Genomic DNA, 20,499 nt, shown 5'->3' with positions numbered 1-20,499 from the left:
TGTTGCTATAATAATAGAAAATATCAAAGGAAATGTGGCAAGAACACAACTTTGCAAAACAAAAACACTGGTGAAAATTTTTTTAGCCCTGGCTGTTAAATTAGTGTTTAAGCTGTTTGGCAGTATAGCTATATCCACAAATTGGATTTGATCATTCTGCAGATGGGATTCTTGCATACCCTGTTTTTCAAGCTAATTTTTTTTCTCACTCTAGAATTGCCTCTTGTCTCTGATAAAGGCAAGCAACTTTTTCATTTGGTGAGGAAATGGAGCTATATGATCATGCATTCCAGAATCAGTCAATTCAAAAAGGAAGTACTTTTCATGTTTACACAAATGTAGTAGAATCTTGTCACTACAGCTTATTTTTTGTTTCTGTGAAGCAGCAGTCCTTTTTCATTGACCTTTTTTTTGTAGTAAATGCTCATAAGAACTATATCATTTGTAAATATGTTCAAAAATTACAATTTTAGCCATAAGTGTAATGCTCCACAAAATAGATAAAATGTTGCCTTTTGAAAGTTTGTGTTTCCACCTAACTTAACCACATATAGAAATAATGTTAAAAATTCTCAATAAGGCGGGCAATGTGGCTCATGCCTGTAATCCCAGCACTTTGGGAGGCTGAGGTGGGCAGATCACAAGGTCAGGAGTTCAAGGCCAATGTAGTAAAACTGCATCTCTACTAAAAAAATACAAAAAGTAGCCGGGTGTGGTGGTGGGTGTGGTGGCAGGTGCGGTGGCAGGCGCCTGTGGTCCTAGCTGCTCGGGAGGCTGAGGCAGGAAAATCGCCTGAACCCCGGAGGCAGAGGTTGTAGTGAGCTAAGATTGCGCCACTGCACTCCAGCCTGGGCAACAAGGTGAGACTCCATAAAAAGAAAAAAAAAAACAAAAACTTGACAAACTTGGTATTAAAGGAACATACCTCAAAATAATAAGAGCCATCTATTCCCAACACTCTGGAAGGCTGAGGCAAGTGGATCACGAGGTCAGGAGATAAAGCCCATCCTGGCTAACATGGTGAAATCCTGTCTCTAGCCGGGCGCGGTGGCTCAAGCCTGTAATCCCAGCACTTTGGGAGGCCGAGACGGGCGGATCACGAGGTCAGGAGATCGAGACCATCCTGGCTAATATGGTGAAACCCCGTCTCTACTAAAAAATATAAAAAACTAGCCGGGCGACGAGGCGGGCGCCTGTAGTCCCAGCTACTCGGGAGGCTGAGACAGGAGAATGGCGTGAACCCGGGAGGCGGAGCTTGCAGTGAGCTGAGAGCCGGCCACTGCACTCCAGCCTGGGCGGCAGAGCAAGACTCCGTCTCAAAAAAAATAAAAATAAAAATAAAAATTAAAAATAAAAAAATAAAAAAAATAAAAAAATAAAAAAAAAAAGAAATCCTGTCTCTACTAAAAATACAAAAATTTAGCCAGGTGTGGTGGTGAGTGGCTGTAGTCCCAGCTACTGGTGAGGCCAAGGCAGGAGAATGGCATGAACCTGGGAGGCAAAGCTTGCAGTGACCCAAGATCAAGCCACTGCACTCCAGCCTGGGGGACAGAGCGAGACTCCATCTCAAAAAAAAAAAAAGCCTTCTATGACAAACCCACAACCAACATCATACTGAATGGGCAAAAGCTGGAAACATTCCCCTTGAAAACTGGCACAAGACAAGGATGCCCTCTCTCGCCACTTCTATTCAACAAAGTATTGGAAGTCCTAGTGAGGGCAATCAGGCAAGAGAAAGAAATAAAGTGCATCCAAGTAGGAAGATAGGAAGTCAAACTATGTTTTAGATGACATGATTCTATATCTAGAAAACCCCATAGTCTCAGCTCCAAAGCTCCTTCAGCTGATAAACAACTTCAGCAAAGTTGCAGGATACAAGTCAATGTACAAAAATCACTAGCATTCCTATACAACAACAACAGCCAAGCTGAAAGCTGAATCAGAAAGGCAATCCCATTCACAACTGCCACCAAAAAAATAAAATACCTAGGAATACAGCTAAACAGGGAGGTGAAAGAGCTCTACAGTGAGAATTATAAAACACTGTTCAAAGAAATCAGAGAAGCCACAAACAAATGGAAAAACATCCCATGCTCATGAATAGGAAGAATCAATATCATTAAAATGGCTATACTGCCCAAAACACTTTACAGATTCAATGCTATTCCTATCTAACTACCAACATTCTTCACAGAACTAGAAAAAATTATTTTAAAATTCATGTGGAACCAAAAAAGAGCCCACATAGCCAAGGCAATCCTAAGCAAAAAGAACAAAGCTGGAAGAATCACGTTACCCAACTTCCAACTGTACTACAAGGCTACAGTGACCAAAGCAGCATGGTATGGGTACAAAAACAGGCACATAGACGAGTGGAACAAAATAGAGATCCCAGAAGTAAGGCCTCACATCTACGACCATCTGATCTTTGACAAAGCTGACAAAAACAAGCAATGAGGAAAAGACTCATTCAATAAATGTTGCTGGGATAACTAGCCATATGCAAAAGACTGAAGCTGGACCCCTTCCTTATACCATATTCAAAAATTTCAACTCAAGATTGATTAAAGACAAATGTAAAACCCAAAACTATAAAAACCCTGGAAGACAAACTAGGTAATACCATTCTGGACCTAGGAACAGGCTAAGATTTCATGTCAAAGACGCCAAAAGCAATCACAACAAAAGCAAAAATTGACAAATGGGATCTAATTAAACTTAAGAGCTATTGTACAGCTAAAGAAACTATCAACAGTGTAAACAGACAGTCTACAGAATGGGAGAAAATATTTGCAAACTATGCATCTGAGAAAGGTCTAATATCCAGCATCTATAAAGAACTTAAACAAATTTACAAGAGAAAAACAACCCCATTAAAATGTGGGAAGCCAAGGCAGGTGAATCACCTAAGGTCAGGAATTCAAGACCAGCCTAGCCAACATGGTGAAACCCCATCTCTACTAAAAATACAAAAAATTAGCCAGGAGTGGTGGCTGGCACCTGTAATCGTGCCACGGAAGGCTGAGGCAGGAGAGTCGCTTGAACCTGGGAGGTGGAGGCTGCTATGAGCCAAGATTGTGCCATTGCACTCCAGCCTGGGCAACAAGAGTGAAACCCTGTCATGAAAAAAAAAAAAAGTGGGCAAAGGACATGAACAGCTGCTTCTCAAAAGAAGACATACATGCAGCCAACAAGCCTATGAAAAAAAGCTCAATATCACTGATCATTAGAGAAATGCAAATCAAAACCATGGTGAGATACTATCTCACACCAGTCAGAATGGCTGTTATTAAAAAGTCAAAAAATAGGCTGGGCGTGGTGGAGCACGCCTGTAATCCCAGCAATTTGGGAGGCCAAGGTGGGCGGATCACAAGGTCAAGAGTTCGAGACCAGCCTGGCCAACATGGTGAAACCCCTTCTCTACTAAAAATACAAAAATTAGCCGGGCCTGGTGGCATGTGCCTGTAATCTCAGCTACTCGGGAGGCTGAGGCAGGAGAATGGCTTGAACCCGGGAACCGAAGGTTGCAGTGAGCCAAGATTACAGCATTTCACTCCAGCTCTGGGCGACAGAGCAAGACTCTACCTCGGGGAAAAAAAAAAAAGTCAAAAATAACAGATCCTGGCGAGGTTGCAGAGAAAAGAGAACCCTTATACCTTGTTGGTGGGTGTGTAAATTAGTTCAACCATTGTGGAAAGCAAAGCAGTATGGCAGTTCCTCAAAGATTTAAAAACACAACTACCATTTGACCCAGCAATCCCATTACTGGGTGTATACCAGAGGAATATAACTCAAATTCTACCATAAAGACACATGCAGCTGGATGCGGTGACTCACGCCTGTAATCCCAGCACTTTGGGAGGCTGAGGCAGGTGGATCACCTGAGGTCAGTAGTTCGAAACCAGCCTGGCCAACATGGTGAAACCTGGTCTCTACTAAAAATAAAAACAATTAGCCAGGCATGATGGCAACTGCCTGTAATCCCAGCTACTTGGGAGGCTGAGGCAGCAGAATTACTTGAACCCAGGAGGCGGAAATTTTGATGAGCCGAGATCACTCCACTGCACTCCAGCCTGGGTGACAGAGTGAGACTTCCTCTCAAAAAAAAAAAAAAAGACACATGCATGGCCAGGTGGGGTGGCTCATGCCTGTAATCCCAGCACTTTGGGAGGCCGAAGTGGGTGGATCACCTGAGGTCAGGAGTTTAAGACCAGCCTGACCAACGTAATGAAATCTCATCTCTACTAAAAATACAGAATTAGCAGGGGCATAGTGGTGCAGGCCTGTAATCTCAGCTGCTTGGGAGGCTGAGGCAGAAGAACTGCTTGAACCTGGGAGACAGAGGTTGCAGTGAGCCAAGATTGTACCGTTGTATTCCAGCCTGGGCAATGAGCGAAACTCTGTCTCAAAAAAAAAAAAAGACACATGCACACGAATGTTCATTGCAGCACTGTGCACAATAGCTAAGACATGGAATCAACCTAAATGCCCACCAATGACAGACTGGTTAAAGAAAATGTGCATATACACCATGGAATATTAGGCAGCCATTAAAAAAATGAGATTATGCCTTTTGTGGGAACATGGATGGAGCTGGAGGCTATCACCCTTAGCAAACTAATGCAGGAAGAGAAAACCAAATACTGCATGTTCTCACAAGTTGGAGCTAAATGATAAGAACTAAGGAACACAAAGAAGGAAACAGCAGACACTGGGGTCTACTTGAGCAGGAAGGGTGAAAGGAGGGAGAGGAACAGAAAAGATAACTATTGGGTCCTGAGTTTAATAACTGGGTGATGTAATAATATGTATGACAAACCGCCGTGACATGTGCTTATGTAACAAACTTTCACATGTACCCCCAAACTTAAGATAAAAATTTTTGAAAGAAATAATGATTTCCAGAAATCCTATTTGTTAATTTTTTATTTTTTAACAAAATAAGATATTATCCTTGATTATCCTTGTATATCTCTATACAGCATGAGCTAGCTGCTGTTTTCTAATGTTTGCTGTCTGCATTAATTAATGCTTTGGTTGCTATGGTGAATTATAGAGCATAGGAAGATGCATACAAAGAATTGAACTTGTGTATTCCACTTAGCTTCAACCATCATATGGAAAAGATTTGCTGTATGTTTTACCATTGGCCTCATCAGAACATCTACTTTTAAAATTCACTAGGAAAAGGAATGAAAAGGAAAAATGTCAGGGGTATTTAAACATTGTTTTTCATAGATGTTCTTCCTTAAGTCAGCTTGAATAAGTAGTAGGAGGAGGCTCAGGAAAACATTTATTAATGTTTTCATAACCTAATGTGACATAGTCATCTTTGTGAGGTATACAATTGAGCCAAGCTCTAAGAGCCTATCCCTGTATCTAGGTTTTGTCCTTACATTTATATAACCTACACCCACAGTTTACCACCCATGACATTTTCTTTCCTCTCCAGTAGTACAAAAATACTCTGCCACCCTGAAATGATCAGACTGAAGGACAGTGTTCTCTTGCTATGCTAAAACCCACTTGAATTTGTTCCTTCCCGGTTCTTGCCTTTCTTTTCCATAAGAGACAGATACATTCTCCAGGCAGGTGATGGTCAGAGGATAGCTATGGAGAAGCGACATCGTTTTCCATGATGCTCTCATTTGTCTGCTCAACCGCTTTTTAAATTGACTTATCAGATCAGGAGCTCAAAACAAAGGTGTTAACTGTCTGATTCTTCCCATTAGTCACCAAGATGGTCACTGTACTCCTGCAAGAGAAAGATTCCCTCCCTTCTTCTTAATAAAATAATCTGTGCAATTCATTTATTTACTTAAGTAAATAAAATGTATTTATTTGAGTAATCCATTATGCAATTTATCTTGAGCAAATATATATACTTTCCTACATTTTTCATTTTTTTGGTGAATATAATGTCCTTTCAGCCTTGAGTATTTTATTGTTTCTGAACACTTTAACTGCCTCTTATCTTCCTGCTTTTTACATAGTCTGTAACTATCTGGGTAATTTTTCAGTCATCTCCCTTCCTCCCTCCCCTCTTTTGGAATCCCCCATAGTCTCTTCTCTTCATCCTTTTGTCTATGTGTACCTGCCGTGTTTAACTCCCATTTATAAGTGAGAACATGCTATATTTGATTTTTCTGCTTCAGAGTTATTTCACTTAGGATAATGGCCTCTTGCTCCATCCATGTTGCTGCAAAGGACATGATATCATTCTTTTTTATGCCTGCTTAGTATTCCATGGTGTATATATACCACATTTTCTTTATCCAGTCCACTGTTGGTGAATACTTAAGTTGGTTCCGTAGCTTTGCTATTGTATATAGTGCTGGGATAAACATGAGTGCATGTGTCCTTTTTATATAATGATTTCCTTTCCTTTGGGTAGATACCCAGTAGTGGGATTTCTGGGTCGAATGGTAAGTTGTTTTTGTTTTTTGTTTTTCCTTTCTTGAGACAGCATCTCATTCTCTTGCCCAGGCTGGATGGAGTGCAGTGGCACAGTCACAGCTCACTGCAACCTCGACTTCCCAGGCTCAAATGATCCTCCCATCTCAGTGCCATCTACCTGCCCCCGGCCTCGCCAAGTAGCTGAGACTATAGGGGAATGCCACCACACTGGGCTAATTTTAAAAAAAAATTTTTTGCAGAGTTGGGGGTCTCACAATGTTGCCCAAGTGGATCTCAAGCTCCTTGGCTCAAGCAATCCACCTGCCTTGGCCTCCCACAGTGCTGGAATTACAAGCATAAGCCACCAGGCCCAGCCTTTTGTTGTTGTTTTTAAGGAGGAAGAGGGGACATGAGCAAGGACGTACCCTGTGCATTTGCTCCCCTCCCTGTAGCTTGATTGCTAGTTCTGTTTTTAGTTCTTTGAGCTAACTCCATGTTTTCCACAGAGGTTGAATATAAGTTTATATTCCCACCAACAGTATATGAGCATTCCCTTTTCTCCACATCCATGCCAACATCTGTTGTTTTTTGACTTTTTAATAAACCAAAATAGTAAGAGCCATATATGACAAACCCACAGCTAACATCATACTGAATGGGGAAAAGTTGGAAGCATTTTCCCTAAGAACTGGAACAAGATGAGGATGTCCACTCTCACTGGTCCTATTCAACATACTGAAAGCCCTACCTAGAGCAGTCAGGCAATAGAAATGTAAGACATCCAAATTGGAAAAGAGGAAGTCAGATTATCTCTGTTCACATTCAGTAGGATTATATACTTAGAAAACCCTAAAGATCCCTCTAGAAGATCCCTAACTTGATAAGTGACTTCATTAAAGTCTCTGGATACAAAATCAACATACAAAAATTAGTAACATTTTTATGCACCAATAACATTCAAGCTGAGAATCAAAGTAAGAGTGCAGTCCCATTTACAATAGACACATACACAAAATACTTAGGAATATATTTAACCAAGGAGGTGAAAGACCTCTACAAGGAGAAGTACTTAACATTGATGAAAGAAATCATAGATGACACAAACAAATGGAAAAACATCCCGGCCGGGCGCGGTGGCTCAAGCCTGTAATCCCAGCACTTTGGGAGGCCGAGACGGGTGGATCACGAGGTCAGGAGATCGAGACCATCCTGGCTAACACGGTGAAACCCCGTCTCTACTAAAAAAATACAAAAAATTAGCCGGGCGAGATGGCGGGCGCCTGTAGTCCCAGCTACTCGGGAGGCTGAGGCGAGAGAATGGCATAAACCCGGGAGGTGGAGCTTGCAGTGAGCTGAGATCCGGCCACTGCACTCCAGCCTGGGCGACAGAGCAAGACTCCGTCTCAAAAAAAAAAAAAAAAAAAAAAAAAAAGAAAAACATCCCATGCTCATGGATTGGAAGAATCGATATTAAAATGATCATATTACCCAGTGCAATCTACAGATTCAACACAATTCCTATCAAATTACCAACATCATTCTTCACAGAATTAGAATCCTAAAGTTGATATGGAACCAGAAGAAAGACTGAATAGCCAAGGTGCTTTAAGCAAAAAACAAATCCAGAGTCACATTGCCTGACTTCAAATTATACTATAAGGCTACAGTAACTAAAAAAGCATGGTACTGGTACAAAAACAGACACATAGATCAATGGAACAGAATAAAGAACCCAGAAATGAAGCCACATACCTACAACCAACTGATCTTCAATAAAGTCGACAAAAATAAACAATGGGGGAAGGACACCCCATTCGATAAATTGTGCTGGGAAAATTGGCCAGCTATATGCAGAAAAATGAAATTGGACCCCTATCTCTTAACCATATACAAAAATTAACTCAAGATAGATTAAAGGCTTAAATATAAGACCTGAAACTATAAAAGTCCTAGATGAAAACCTAGGAAAAATATCTCTGGACATTGGCCTAGGCAAAACATTTATGAAAAAGATCCCAAAAGCACATGCAACAAAAACAAAAGTAGACAAATAGGACTTAATTAAACTAAAGGGCTTCTGCACAGCAAAAGAAATAACCAACAGAATAAACAGACAACCTACAAATAATGCCTCCAACAAAGGACTAATATCCACATCCTACAAGCAACTTAATTAAAAAAAAAAAAACCATTAAAAACTGGGCAAAGGACATGAAAAGACATTTCTCAAAAGAATTACAAGTGGCCAAAAAACACTTGAAAAAATGCTCAGCATTACTGATCATCAGAGAAATGCAAATGAAAACCACACTGAGATATCATCTTATACCAGTCAGAAAGTCAGATGCCACCACTCTGGTTTTACCTTCCTACCAGCTCTTCTGAAGCCTTTGTTATTTTCTTTCTCTCTCTTGCTCTCTGGCTCTCTTCTCCCCATCACCCCATTATTTTCAGCCTCTTCTCTGCCGACTTCTTTTCCACAGGTTATAATCATACTAATTTTCTTTTGTTAAATAATAAATTTAAAGCCTTTGGTCCTAGATTTTCCTGTAAGTTATGTCCTTCCCTTCATAGCCAAGCTTCTTGGATAAAGAAGTCCGCAGTTACTGTCTTCTGTTTGTCAACTCTTACTCCACTACAACACACTGAAACATTTCTTGCAAAATCACAGTAGTAAATCCAGCGAACTCTCAATTCTCACCTTACTTTCCCCACTGCATCATTTCACACTATTAACCATTCTTTTCTTCTTAAGACTCAGTTGGCCCTCAACCTCTCCCTTCTGGTTCTCCTCCTACCTTTCTGAAAATGTCCTTCTCAGTTGCTAATGCTGGCTACTCTTTTTACTTGTTTTGCGGTTGTTAGGGACTCACCAAAAAAGTCTGTCTTTTGGTTCTCTTCTCATTCTACATGATCTCCCTAGATAACACTCATCTATTCCCATGGCTTTAGCTACCACATATTCAGGGAAAGCACTAGGCCTGAATATGCAGATGTCTAGTGGGCATCTCCATTAAAATATTCCACAGGTATCTAAAACACAACGTGTTTTTGTCTTATGCTCAGTAAATGTCCTTTTTCTAAAATCTAAACCACTACACCTAGTTACCGAAACCAGAAAACAGTTATGGACTCCCCCTTTACCCCTATCCTCCACATTCAGTCATTGACCAAATACTGAAGATTATGTATTTTTTGTGACTGGACATCCAGTACCTCCTCTTTACCCTTTCTAGGATGTCTTTAGTTCTAGGTTTCATCATATCTTCCCAGAAGTCTTACACTAACCTTTTATTCTCCAACTTTTCCCAACAGTTACACCCAATTCATTCTTGCACAGCTGCCAAAACTATCCTTCAAAAAAGCAAATTTGGCTGGGCACGGTGGCTCACACCTGTAATCCTAGCACTTTGGGAGGCCAAGGTGGGCGGATCACCTGAGGTCAGGAGTTCAAGATCCCCAGCCTGGCCAACATGATGAAATCCTGTCTCTACTGAAAAATACAAAATTTAGTCTGGCATGGTGGCACGTGCCTGTATTCCCAGCTACTTAGGAGGCTGAGGCAGGAGAATCACTTGAACCCAGGAGGCGGAGGTTGCAGTGAACTGAGATCGCACCACTGCACTCCAGCCTGGGTGGCAGAGAGAGACTCCATCTCAAAATAGAAAGCAAATTTGATCCTGATAACCTGTGAAAACCTTTCAGTGATTCCCCTATGACCTATGAGATTTGAGGTCTTCTGTGAGCTGGCTTATGCTTCTCCCTCTTTCTCTCACTATGTCCCCAACTTCATTTCTGCCCCAAAGGAAGAGTTAGGATGAGTCCAAAGTTTTTGGCCCAAGCAACTAGAAGGCTAAAGTGACCATCAAGTAAGATAGGGAAAGCTATAGGTAGAACAGGCTGAGGGAAGATTGGGGATTTAAAACATGTTGAGTTGAGAAATAATTAAACATCCAAATGGAAATGTCAAGTAGACAGATATTTAAGTGGAATTTAGAAGAAAGGTCTGGGCTGGAGATGGAGATTTGGGAGCCATCAGCAGATAGATGTATTTACAACCAAAAAACTGGGTGTGCTTATCAAGGGAAGGAAATATGCTGTTTCTCTGGTAATTAGTAATGTAACCACTTGTCAGTGTGGCTGTTGAGCACTTGAAATGTGTCTAGTGCTACTGGGGAATTTAATTTCATTTTGGTTAATTTAAATTTAAATAGCCATAAGTGACAAGTGGCCACTATACTAAATGGAGCAGATGGAAGGAATGAGTTTAGGTTAAGAAGAAGGGAGGACGGATGTCTGGGCTCTGAGTATTCCACCATTAAGAGGTCACAGAGATGCAGTGGGACCATCAAAGGATACTGAAAAGTATCAAGGGAAAAAATCAAGTATGAAATTTTCTGGAAACCAATTGAAGAAAGTGTATCCAGGAGGAACAAGTGATCACCTCAGTCATATGTTGCTGACAAGTCAAGTAATATAAAACTGTTCTACCTCACCTATCATCAGGCAGTAGTTTCATAAGGAGCTCACAACCTAGATCCCTCCCATGCGTAGTTCACAGTAGGATTTACACTCCTATGAGAATCTGATGCCTCCACTGATCTACGAGGAGGCAGAGCTCAGGCCTTAATACCCGCTGCTCACCTCCTGTTGTGCCCCCACCAATTCCTAACAGATCACAGACTGGTATTGGTCCTCAGCCTGGGTTTGGGGACCCTTATCATAATTGACACTTTACCATAACAACCTCTTCATCACTGGTAGCTTGTATAACTGTTTTATGGAGGGAGGTTTTTTGGGGGTGTGTTTGTTTGTTTTTGAATATGGAGTCTCACTCTGTTGCCCAGGCTGGAGTATGGTGGCACGATCTTGGCTTGCTGCAACCTTCACCTCCCAGATTCAAGCAGTTCTCCTGCCTCAGCCTCCCGAGTAGCTGGGATTACAGGCACCTGCCACTACGCCCGGCAAATTTTTTATTTCTAGTAGAGACGGTTTCACCATGTTGGCCAGGCTGGTCTCGAACTCCTGACGTCAAATGATCCACCCACCTCCGCCTCCCAAAATGCATACAGGCATGAGCCACCGCCTGGGCTTGTATAACTTACTGGGGAATCTCTGCAATTTAGAAACTATCTGAACATTTAAAAATAGCCACAATAGCTGATTCTGTTCCAGTGAGGTCCCACAAGAACAAATACTCTCTTAGTTAATTCCTTCAAGGTATTTTAGAAAGAGAGAGACAAGCAGGAAGGAAACGTAGGGTTAGGGGTTTTTTTGAGATTTATACACAAGCATGTATATTCCTTGATTAAAGATGTTTCTGGTTAGTTTTGTGCAGTAACATTCAAAATGGATGCTTCCGCCGGGCGCGGTGGCTCAAGCCTGTAATCCCAGCACTTTGGGAGGCCAAGACGGGCGGATCACGAGGTCAGGAGATCAAGACCATCTTGGCTAACACGGTGAAACCCCGTCTCTACTAAAAAAAATACAAAAAAATAGCCGGGCGAGGTGGCGGGCGCCTGTAGTCCCAGCTACTCGGGAGGCTGAGTCAGGAGAATGGCGTAAACCCGGGAGGCGGAGCTTGCAGTGAGCTGAGATCCGGCCACTGCACTCCAGCCTGGGCCACAGAGCGAGACTCCGTCTCAAAAAAAAAAAAAAAAAAAAAAAATGGACGCTTCTGCTTGATGTAGTTTTAGTGTCCAATGAGTGATTTAACAAAATTATTTGCCTAGTAGGATTAATTTTATCTTCTTTTGATAGCATGAGAAAAGAAAAACAGGACAAACGTTAATGATTTTGAAAATAATTTGATCTCCTTCTTGGTGATATCTACAGAAGGAGCTGATAGGAGGAACATTCATTTTGTTATGAAGCCATTTTGATAAGGATTGAAACAGGAAACAGTAAAACAACACAGTGCTACTCAAGTAAAGCTAGTGACTGAGCTGTGTTCACATGTCCAGTATCGGCTACACTCATGGTTTTTTTGGTTTCCATGGTTTCTTTTTCTTGGTTTATCAAAGGATTCAGAAAAAATATTTCAAGAAAAGATGGAGTTCCTAGAAGCACCATTAATTTATGTGTCCCATTTTTTTTTTTACACTCAAAATACTAAATGTTTCTAGTTCCCATGTTTTGGGGACATCCAAATATGCTAGTTCTTTCAAAAATGTTTTGAGGTCCTTGGACAGAGGCCATTGTAATAGCACTGTACTAAGTATTTGACAAAGGGCTTATACATGAAAGGAGATGTGTAGTATTAATACAAACATAAAATACTGCTGTATTGATATCATGTGACGGTAAGGCATTCTGCACCCTCTTGAATATAAAGGAATATTTCTGCATTTGGTTCCAGCAAACACTATTGTGCTATTCTGAAATCCACAGCACAGAAATTATAAGACATCCGCTCATAAACAGAAAGCAAATCACTATTCAGCATTTCCTGCTCTGTTTCCTGCCAATTTCAGATAATTAAAACTTTTTTTAAACCTTTTATTCTATTCTGCTTTAATTCTGCTTCCTCCACCAAAAAAAAAAAAAAGGTTTAGAAATTAAAACTCTGTGTATATAAGTCACAGTCTTTTTTTTTTTTTATCCTGTGATATTATCTCATTCTTCATTATTGCAGACCTCAGGATATCATTGTGTTTGTAATTGGAGGAGCCACCTATGAAGAGGCTCTAACAGTTTATAACCTGAACCGCACCACTCCTGGAGTGAGGATTGTCCTGGGAGGCACCACGGTGCACAACACGAAAAGGTAAAGGAGAACATTCATTCTACAGCTGTGTCCTCCTTCCCAGAGGATAAAGCTTAAATTCCCTTTATGTTGGAAAAATTTGGTCAATACTAACCAAACTGCTGTAGACTGAAATTCTCTGGTGTTTGCAGCTCCAGAATAAGTTAAGAATTTGTGAAACAAAGGATCTATAGTAGTTAAGTTCGTTAAGTTCATAAATCTCTTAATTTGGTCAAAGACCTAGAAAGTAAGAACCATCTTACACTGTTAACAATTTGTATTTCCTGTGTGTTCAAAAAAGGAGAAACCCTTGGACCTACTTCATAAGGAAGGGGGGAAAATTAAAAATTGGTTTTTTTGTTTTTTTTTTAAAGAAGGAGAAACCTAATAGCCACAGCTTAGACTTTCTTAATGGTATTGAAGTCTGGGAGTTTTTCTGTTTTGTTGATTAACTTTATTCACTTAGCAAGTATTCAGTAAGAATACAAAGATGAATAATCTAAAGATCCTACCTCAAGTTATTGTCTATTAGGAAAGATTTAAAAATAAGAAAATATGTGCCCAGAGAGGCAGATGAAAGGGCCAAGGATTCTCAGAGTGACTAAGGGAAATTAGCAAATGTTTCACATAGAAGATAGTATATTAGCTGAGCCTTGGGTGAAAAGGACATATGGAGGGAGAGCACATTCTAGGTAGAGTTAACCACATGAACAAGTTATAAAAGCTGAAGGCAACATACATACACAAAGAACAGCAAATAGTCAACTAGCTGGAATGTGTGTAATAAAGTGAAAAGATGATTGAATGCCATCATTATGGAAGGCCTTGAGTGCCAGGCTTGGGAATTTATACTTTTTTACATAGAAAATGGGGAATTATTGAAAGCAGTGATTACAAGAAAGCCACAGTGTTTAAGGAAGATTAATTTGGCAGCTAAAGGTAGAAGAGGAAAAGACTGGAGAACCATGACATGATTGTTGAATCTAAAGATTGGTGACCCTGAGAGATCTATGCTGAGCCATGTATGCATAGATAATTTGGAGTCATTAAAATATTTATGTACTTTTTTATTTTATATGATTATTTGGTTTTTAATATAACTTTTCTCCTTTATTATGGAAGTAATATGTGCATATTCTAAATTTTTTTATTTCAGAAAGTACAAAGTACAAAGTTTCCATAATCTAACCACTTGTTACATTTTAGTGTTTTCAGGCCTTTTTTCTAAGCCTGTATAGATGTTTGTGTGACTGGGCAGAAAGGGATGTCATCGTACATTCTGCCTTTTAACTTTCATTTTGCAGTCTGATGTAAACATCTTCTAGTGTTGAATATATAATCATTCATTCATTAAACAAGTATTTATTGGATAAGATTTCTTGGGTTTGAATCCTGATTTCCCTTATACTATTTTTGTGAACTTGGGCCAACTACTAACCTCTTTCTTAGTGTCCAGAACTCACTGGCCATTTATATATTTCTTTTGTGAATTGCTAGTTCATATTCTGTGCCCATTCCACAATTGGAATATTCCTTTTTTTTTCTTAATAATTTTTTTTAATGTGGCACAGCTACACTATGGAATACTATGCAGCCATAAAAAAGGATAAGTTCATGTCCTTTGTAGGGACATGGCTGAAGCTGGAAACCATCATTCTGAGCAAACTATCGCAAGGACAGAAAACCAAACACTGCATGTTCTCACTCATAGGTGGGAATTGAACAATGAGAATACTTGCACACAGGGTAGGGAACATCACACACCGGAGCCTGTCGTAGGGTGGTGGGAGGCGGGAGGGATAGCATTAGGAGATATACCTAATGTAAATGACGAGTTAATGGGTGCAGCACACCAACATGGCACATGTATACACATGTAACAAACCTGCACATTGTGCACATGTACCCTAGAACTGAAAGTATAATTAAAAAAAATAATTTTTTAAATTCTATGTATATAATTAAGGTTATTGGCCATTTGTCTAGTATATATTTTGCAAATCTTTTTCCTCTATATTTTTGTTTTATACTATTCACAGTGTTTTGTTGTATAAAAGTTTGGTTGTTATTATTTTAATTTTATATTGTCACAGCTACCTGTGATTTCTGCCTTGGTGTCATGCCTGGAAGGTTCTTTCCTACCCAAGATTATGTAAATACTAACATGCATTTTAAAAATTATTTTTAGGATACATATTTAACATGATATCTTTACAGTCTATCAGAATTTTAGTTTTGTGTAAACAGTGCTGTAGGGTTTCCTTTTATAACTTCTACAGAAATATTACAGTGAGGGGCTTTTTTCTTCTTGACACCAAATACACCAGGTCTTTCCCAACACCATTTTTCCAATTCTCTAGACACCAACTGGATATCTAACAATTTGATTCAATTCTGACACGATCTACCTGGAGTTAGCATCTCATCTCGAAGTTAAAAGGGTTTAACCCCACAAGACCACCCCTACTTCAGATGCCAGTCACAAGTCCCAGACCACCTGAGTGACTGGTTGTAAATCAGGGGTTCCCATGACCCCTTCCTCAGGTTTGATAATTTACTAGAACAGTTCACACAACTCAGGAAAACACTTTACTACATTTGCCAGTTATTGTAAAGGATACAACTCAGGAACAGTCAAATGGAAGAGATGCATAGGGCAAGGTATAGGGATGGGGTGTGGAGTCTCCATGCCTGCTCCAGGAACACCCACCCCACCCCAGCACCTTGATATGTTCACCAACCCACAAACTCTTCGAACAATATTGGGTAGGGGTTTTTATGGAAGTTTCGTTATGTGGGCATGCTTGATTAAATCATTAGCCCCTGGTGATTGATTCAGGCTCCAGCTGTTTCCCCAGCCCTGGAGGTTCAGGCGTGAACCTGAAAATTCAAAGTTTCTTACAAAGGCTTGGCCTTTCAGCCAACTAGCCCTCATCATGAAGCTACCTAGAGGCCCACCAAGAGTAATCTCATTGAAACAAAAGACAATCCTGTCACCCTCAGTACTCAGAAAATTCTTAGGGAATTAGGAGCTCTGTGCCAAGAATGGGGACAGAGACTAAATATCTTTCTATGATACCACATACATGCACTTATACACAGGCATTTCATTATGTACAGAAAAGTATATAAATGATAAAACAGCTCAGTAAAACATTGCAAAGTGAATATATCTATTAAACGACTGCTGAGTGTAATGATCAAGAAATAGCACATTACCAGCACCCCCCGCAGCCTTTCTTATTCCTCATGCTCCCTCCTTGTCACAGATCCCTTCAAAGTATTCATTATTATGACTTCTGTCACTGTAGATTCGTTTTACCTGTTCTTAGAAGATATTTTTTGAATAAAAGAAGAAATAGACTGGGCACGGTGGCTCACACCCGTAATCCCAGCAGTTTGGGAGGCCAAGGTGGGTGGATCATATGAGGTCAGGAGTTTGAGACCAGCCTGGCCAACATGGTGAAACCCTGTCTCTACTAAAAATACAAAAATTAACCAGGCACGGTGGCAGGCGCCTGTAGTCTCAGCTACTCAGGAGGCTGAGGCAGGAGAATGCTTCAACCTGGGAGGTAGAGGTGAGCCGAGATCATGCCACTGCACTCCAGCCTGGGTGACAGAGCAAGGCTCTGTCTCAAACTAAAAAAAAAAAGAAGAAGAATAAATAAAGACTAAATTTAATCTATTTCTGCCTTTCTCACAAATAATATAAGAATCTTAGTGTTTTAACTGTAATCACCTTCCTCCCAATTTGTATACTATCATTGTCCAGTGTTTTGGTTTTACCTTTTTAAATTCCCAAATTAATCATTATTTTCAGTAGTTAATGTTTATTTGTATTTACCCACATATTTGCCCCCTTTTCCCCCTCCACTTTGTTTCTTTCCTCCTGGCTCTTTCTTCAATCCAATTTTCTTACTAAAGAACATTCTTGCCTGAATCCCATGCCTGTACTCCCAACACTTTGGGAGGCCGAGGTGAGCAGATCACTTGAGGTCAGGAATTCAAGACCAGCCTGGCCAACATGGTGAAATCCCATCTCTACTGAAAAATACAAAATTAGCCAGGCGTGGTAGCACATGCCTGTAATCCCAGCTACTCAGGAGGCTGGAGAATCACTTGAACTGGGGAGGTGGAGGCTGCAGTGAGCCAAGATCGAGCCACTGCCCTCCAACCTGGGCAACAGAGCAAGACACCATTCTATATATATATAGAATAATATATTCTATATTGGCCAGTAGTTTAGGAGGCCGTGGCAGGAGGATCACTTGAGCTCAGAAGTTTAAGACCAACCTGAGCAATATAGAGTGACCCTGTTTCTACAAAAAAAAAAAACGTAAAAATTAGCTGTGCATGGACTAGGCATAGTGGCTCACACCTATAATCCCAGCACTTTGGGAGGGCAAGGCAGGCAGATTGCTTGAGCCCAGGAATTCAAGAGGAGTTCAAGGAGTTCAGCCTGGGCAACATGGTGAAACTTTGTCTCTACAAAAAAACACAAAAATCTGTTGGGCATGGTAGCATGTGTCTGTGGTCCCAGCTACTTGGGAGGCTGAGGTGGGAAGATCACAAGCCTGGGAGATTGAGGCTGCAGTGAGCCATGGTCGTGTCACCAGGCCCCAGCCTATCTGAATGAAACCCTGTCTAAAAAAAAAAAAAAAAAAACTTTAATATTTTTTTCAGCTATTGTTCATTTTGATGCCTTTGTCTAAAAGTGTCTTAATTCAGCTAAGTTTAGAATTTCAGGTTGATAATTTTCACTTACTTAAAAGTAAGACAACAATGGAATACTGTATTACTTGGTATGAAAAATTCATGTTTGGCATAATTTCTGGAAATTTTACAGTCATTATTTCTTTGAATGTTGCTTCTCTTTCATCTCCTGTTGTCTATCCTTCTGGAATTATTGTGAGATATGTGTTAAACCTTCATCTGTTCTTCAGGTCTCTTAATCTCTCATTTTTATTATCCATCTGCTATCTCTCTGTGCTGTCTTCTGTATAATTTTTTCAGATCAGTGTTCCAGTTTAGTAATTCTTTCTTCAGCTATATCTGATCTATGTTTAATTTGTCTACTAAGTCCACTAAGATTATATTTTTATGCTTATGAGTTCTATTTGCTTCTTTTTCAAATTTGCCTGATGTTTTTGTGAATATCCTCTTTTTTTCTCATGTTTTCAAATCCTTTATTTTTCCTAAACCATATTAACTCTATAATCTGAACTACGTGGAGGTCTAATTCTGCTGTTGTATCTGCTAACATTAGCTCATGATGAAGCGTTTCTGCATGTGTTCTGTAATTTTGACTTATGAGTTATCTTAAGAAGGGTTTTATCTATAGCACCCATGAGGAGCTGACATTCAAGATCTATCTCTCTTGCATATTTTTTCTTTCATTTTTGCTAGGTACCCCAAGAGCATTGTCAGTCTGGAATCATTTTTATGTTAGTTTCTATACTTAACGGTTCCTGAACCTTGCAAAGCATATCTGCTTTTGCAGATAGATTTTTTTAGTCCACTTTTTCAGTGAGAGTTTCTATATTACATGGAAATCTCAATTTTGATTTATTTTCTTACCAAGGCCTAAGCCTTCTTTCCTGACCCTCTGTGACTACTAAAACACAGTGCCCTTGTTTAGTAACACTGGCACACACCTATTAGATAGTGGTAGCATCAGTTTATACTTATCAAGCTAAGTTTTTATTCCCTTTTTGTGCTGACCCTTGGCAATTCCTCTTACTTTCTAAAGAATTTAGATATTCATTTAAAAGGATGTTTGTTGTTTTTTATTCTGCATTTGTACGTGTTTTATTACAAGATAATTTTCACCTTATATAATCTGCCTTAATTCCAGAAATGGAAGTGTCAGTGTGGTTATGATCTTGGGAGTAGATAAAATGGTAGTGACATTATAGAAACTCCATTTTGAACACTAGTAGATAATATTATTTGGAAAGATAGCTGTGCATCCTAAAATGCCAAACTGAGGCTTTTGTACCTAATTCAGGGTCACCTGTTGAATATTTTTGAGCACAGAAGTGACATAATATTATTAGAGCTGTTTTATTCAAGTTTCTCCCTTTGCTGCTAATAAAAGTAGTAATAGTTCATACTTATTGAGTAGATACTATGTGCTAGGCACTGTACTGCATACTTTAAATCTATTAACTCATTGAATCCTCACATAAAGTTTCTACTGTTGTTATCTTTACATATGGAAACTGAGGCACAGAGAGATTAACTTACTCAAGTAAACATAACTAGTAAGAGATGGAGCTAGTATTGGAAGCCAGAACCCATGCTTTTGACCACTATGCATTTCCTTCCTGTTACTTGAATGCCTAATACTGCATTATTCTCTAAATAATATTTAATAATTTAGGGTTCAAAAAGTTTTATTTATTACTTGATGGTAGCCATATAGGATTTTGTCTTCTTGATCCAAATGAGTTCTTTCATGCATGTTTAATTAATCATATGCTTTTAAATAGGCTTCCATATCAGAATTCAAAAAGATGAATTGGCCCTTAAGTGGTTCCTCTGAGAGGTAATATTTCTCACTATTTGTAGCCTTATGGCCAGTAAGAATTGTAGCATCATCCCTTTAATTTGAAATATCAGCAGGTTAAAATTAAATGTGTATGTCTCCATTTAAAAAAATAGGCTGGCTGCAGTGGCTCACGCCTGTAATCCCAGCACTTTGGGAGGCCGAGGTGGGCGGATCACAAGGTCAGGAGATTGAGACCATCCTGAGTAACACGGTGAAACCCCGTCTCTACTAAAAATACAAAAATTAGCTGGGCATGGTGGCGTGCACCTGTAGTCCCAGCTACTCAGGAGGCTGAGGCAGGAGAATCACTTGGACCTGGGAAGCAGAGGTTGCAGTGAGCCAAGATCGCCCGACTGCACTCCAGCCTAGGCTACAGAGGGAGACTCCATCTCAAAAAATAAAAATAAATAATAATAAGTAGGTGGGCCGGGCATGGTGGGTCATGCCTATAATCCCAGCACTTTGGGAGGCCCACGTGGGTGGATCACCTGAGGTCACGAGTTTGAGACCAGCCTGGCCAACATGGGGAAACCCCATCTCTACTAAAAATATAAAAATTAGCCGGGCGTGGTGACAGGAGCCTGTAGTCCCAGCTACTCGGGAGGCTGAGGCAGGAGAATCATTTGAACCCGGGAGGCAGAGGTTGTGGTGAGCCAAGATCGCACCACTGCACTCCAGCCTGGGCAGCAAGAGTGAGACTCTGTCTCAAAAATAAATAAATAAGTAAGTAAGCAAGTAAAAATAAAAAAAATAAGTTGGGGGCCAGGCATGGTGGCTCGGGCCTATAATCCCAGCACTTTGGGAGGCC

General features: G+C 40.1%; 1 protein-coding gene across 2 annotated transcripts in view; it reads left to right on the top strand.

The window, feature by feature from the left end:
• Positions 1-20,499, top strand: part of VPS45 (vacuolar protein sorting 45 homolog) — an 82,408-nt gene that overhangs the window by 34,735 nt on the left and 27,174 nt on the right. For both annotated transcript variants that reach the window (XM_033195250.1, XM_033195251.1), the window contains exon 14: positions 13,031-13,162. In XM_033195250.1, coding sequence (XP_033051141.1) covers positions 13,031-13,162 — 132 coding nt within the window. The remainder of the gene's footprint in view (positions 1-13,030; positions 13,163-20,499) is intronic.

Source organism: Trachypithecus francoisi, unplaced genomic scaffold (genome assembly GCF_009764315.1).
Source record: "Trachypithecus francoisi isolate TF-2019V2 unplaced genomic scaffold, Tfra_2.0 Lachesis_group5, whole genome shotgun sequence".
Lineage (NCBI taxonomy): Eukaryota > Metazoa > Chordata > Mammalia > Primates > Cercopithecidae > Trachypithecus > Trachypithecus francoisi.
Note: the sequence above shows the minus strand (reverse complement) of the source record. Positions and strands in the feature narration are given on the sequence as shown.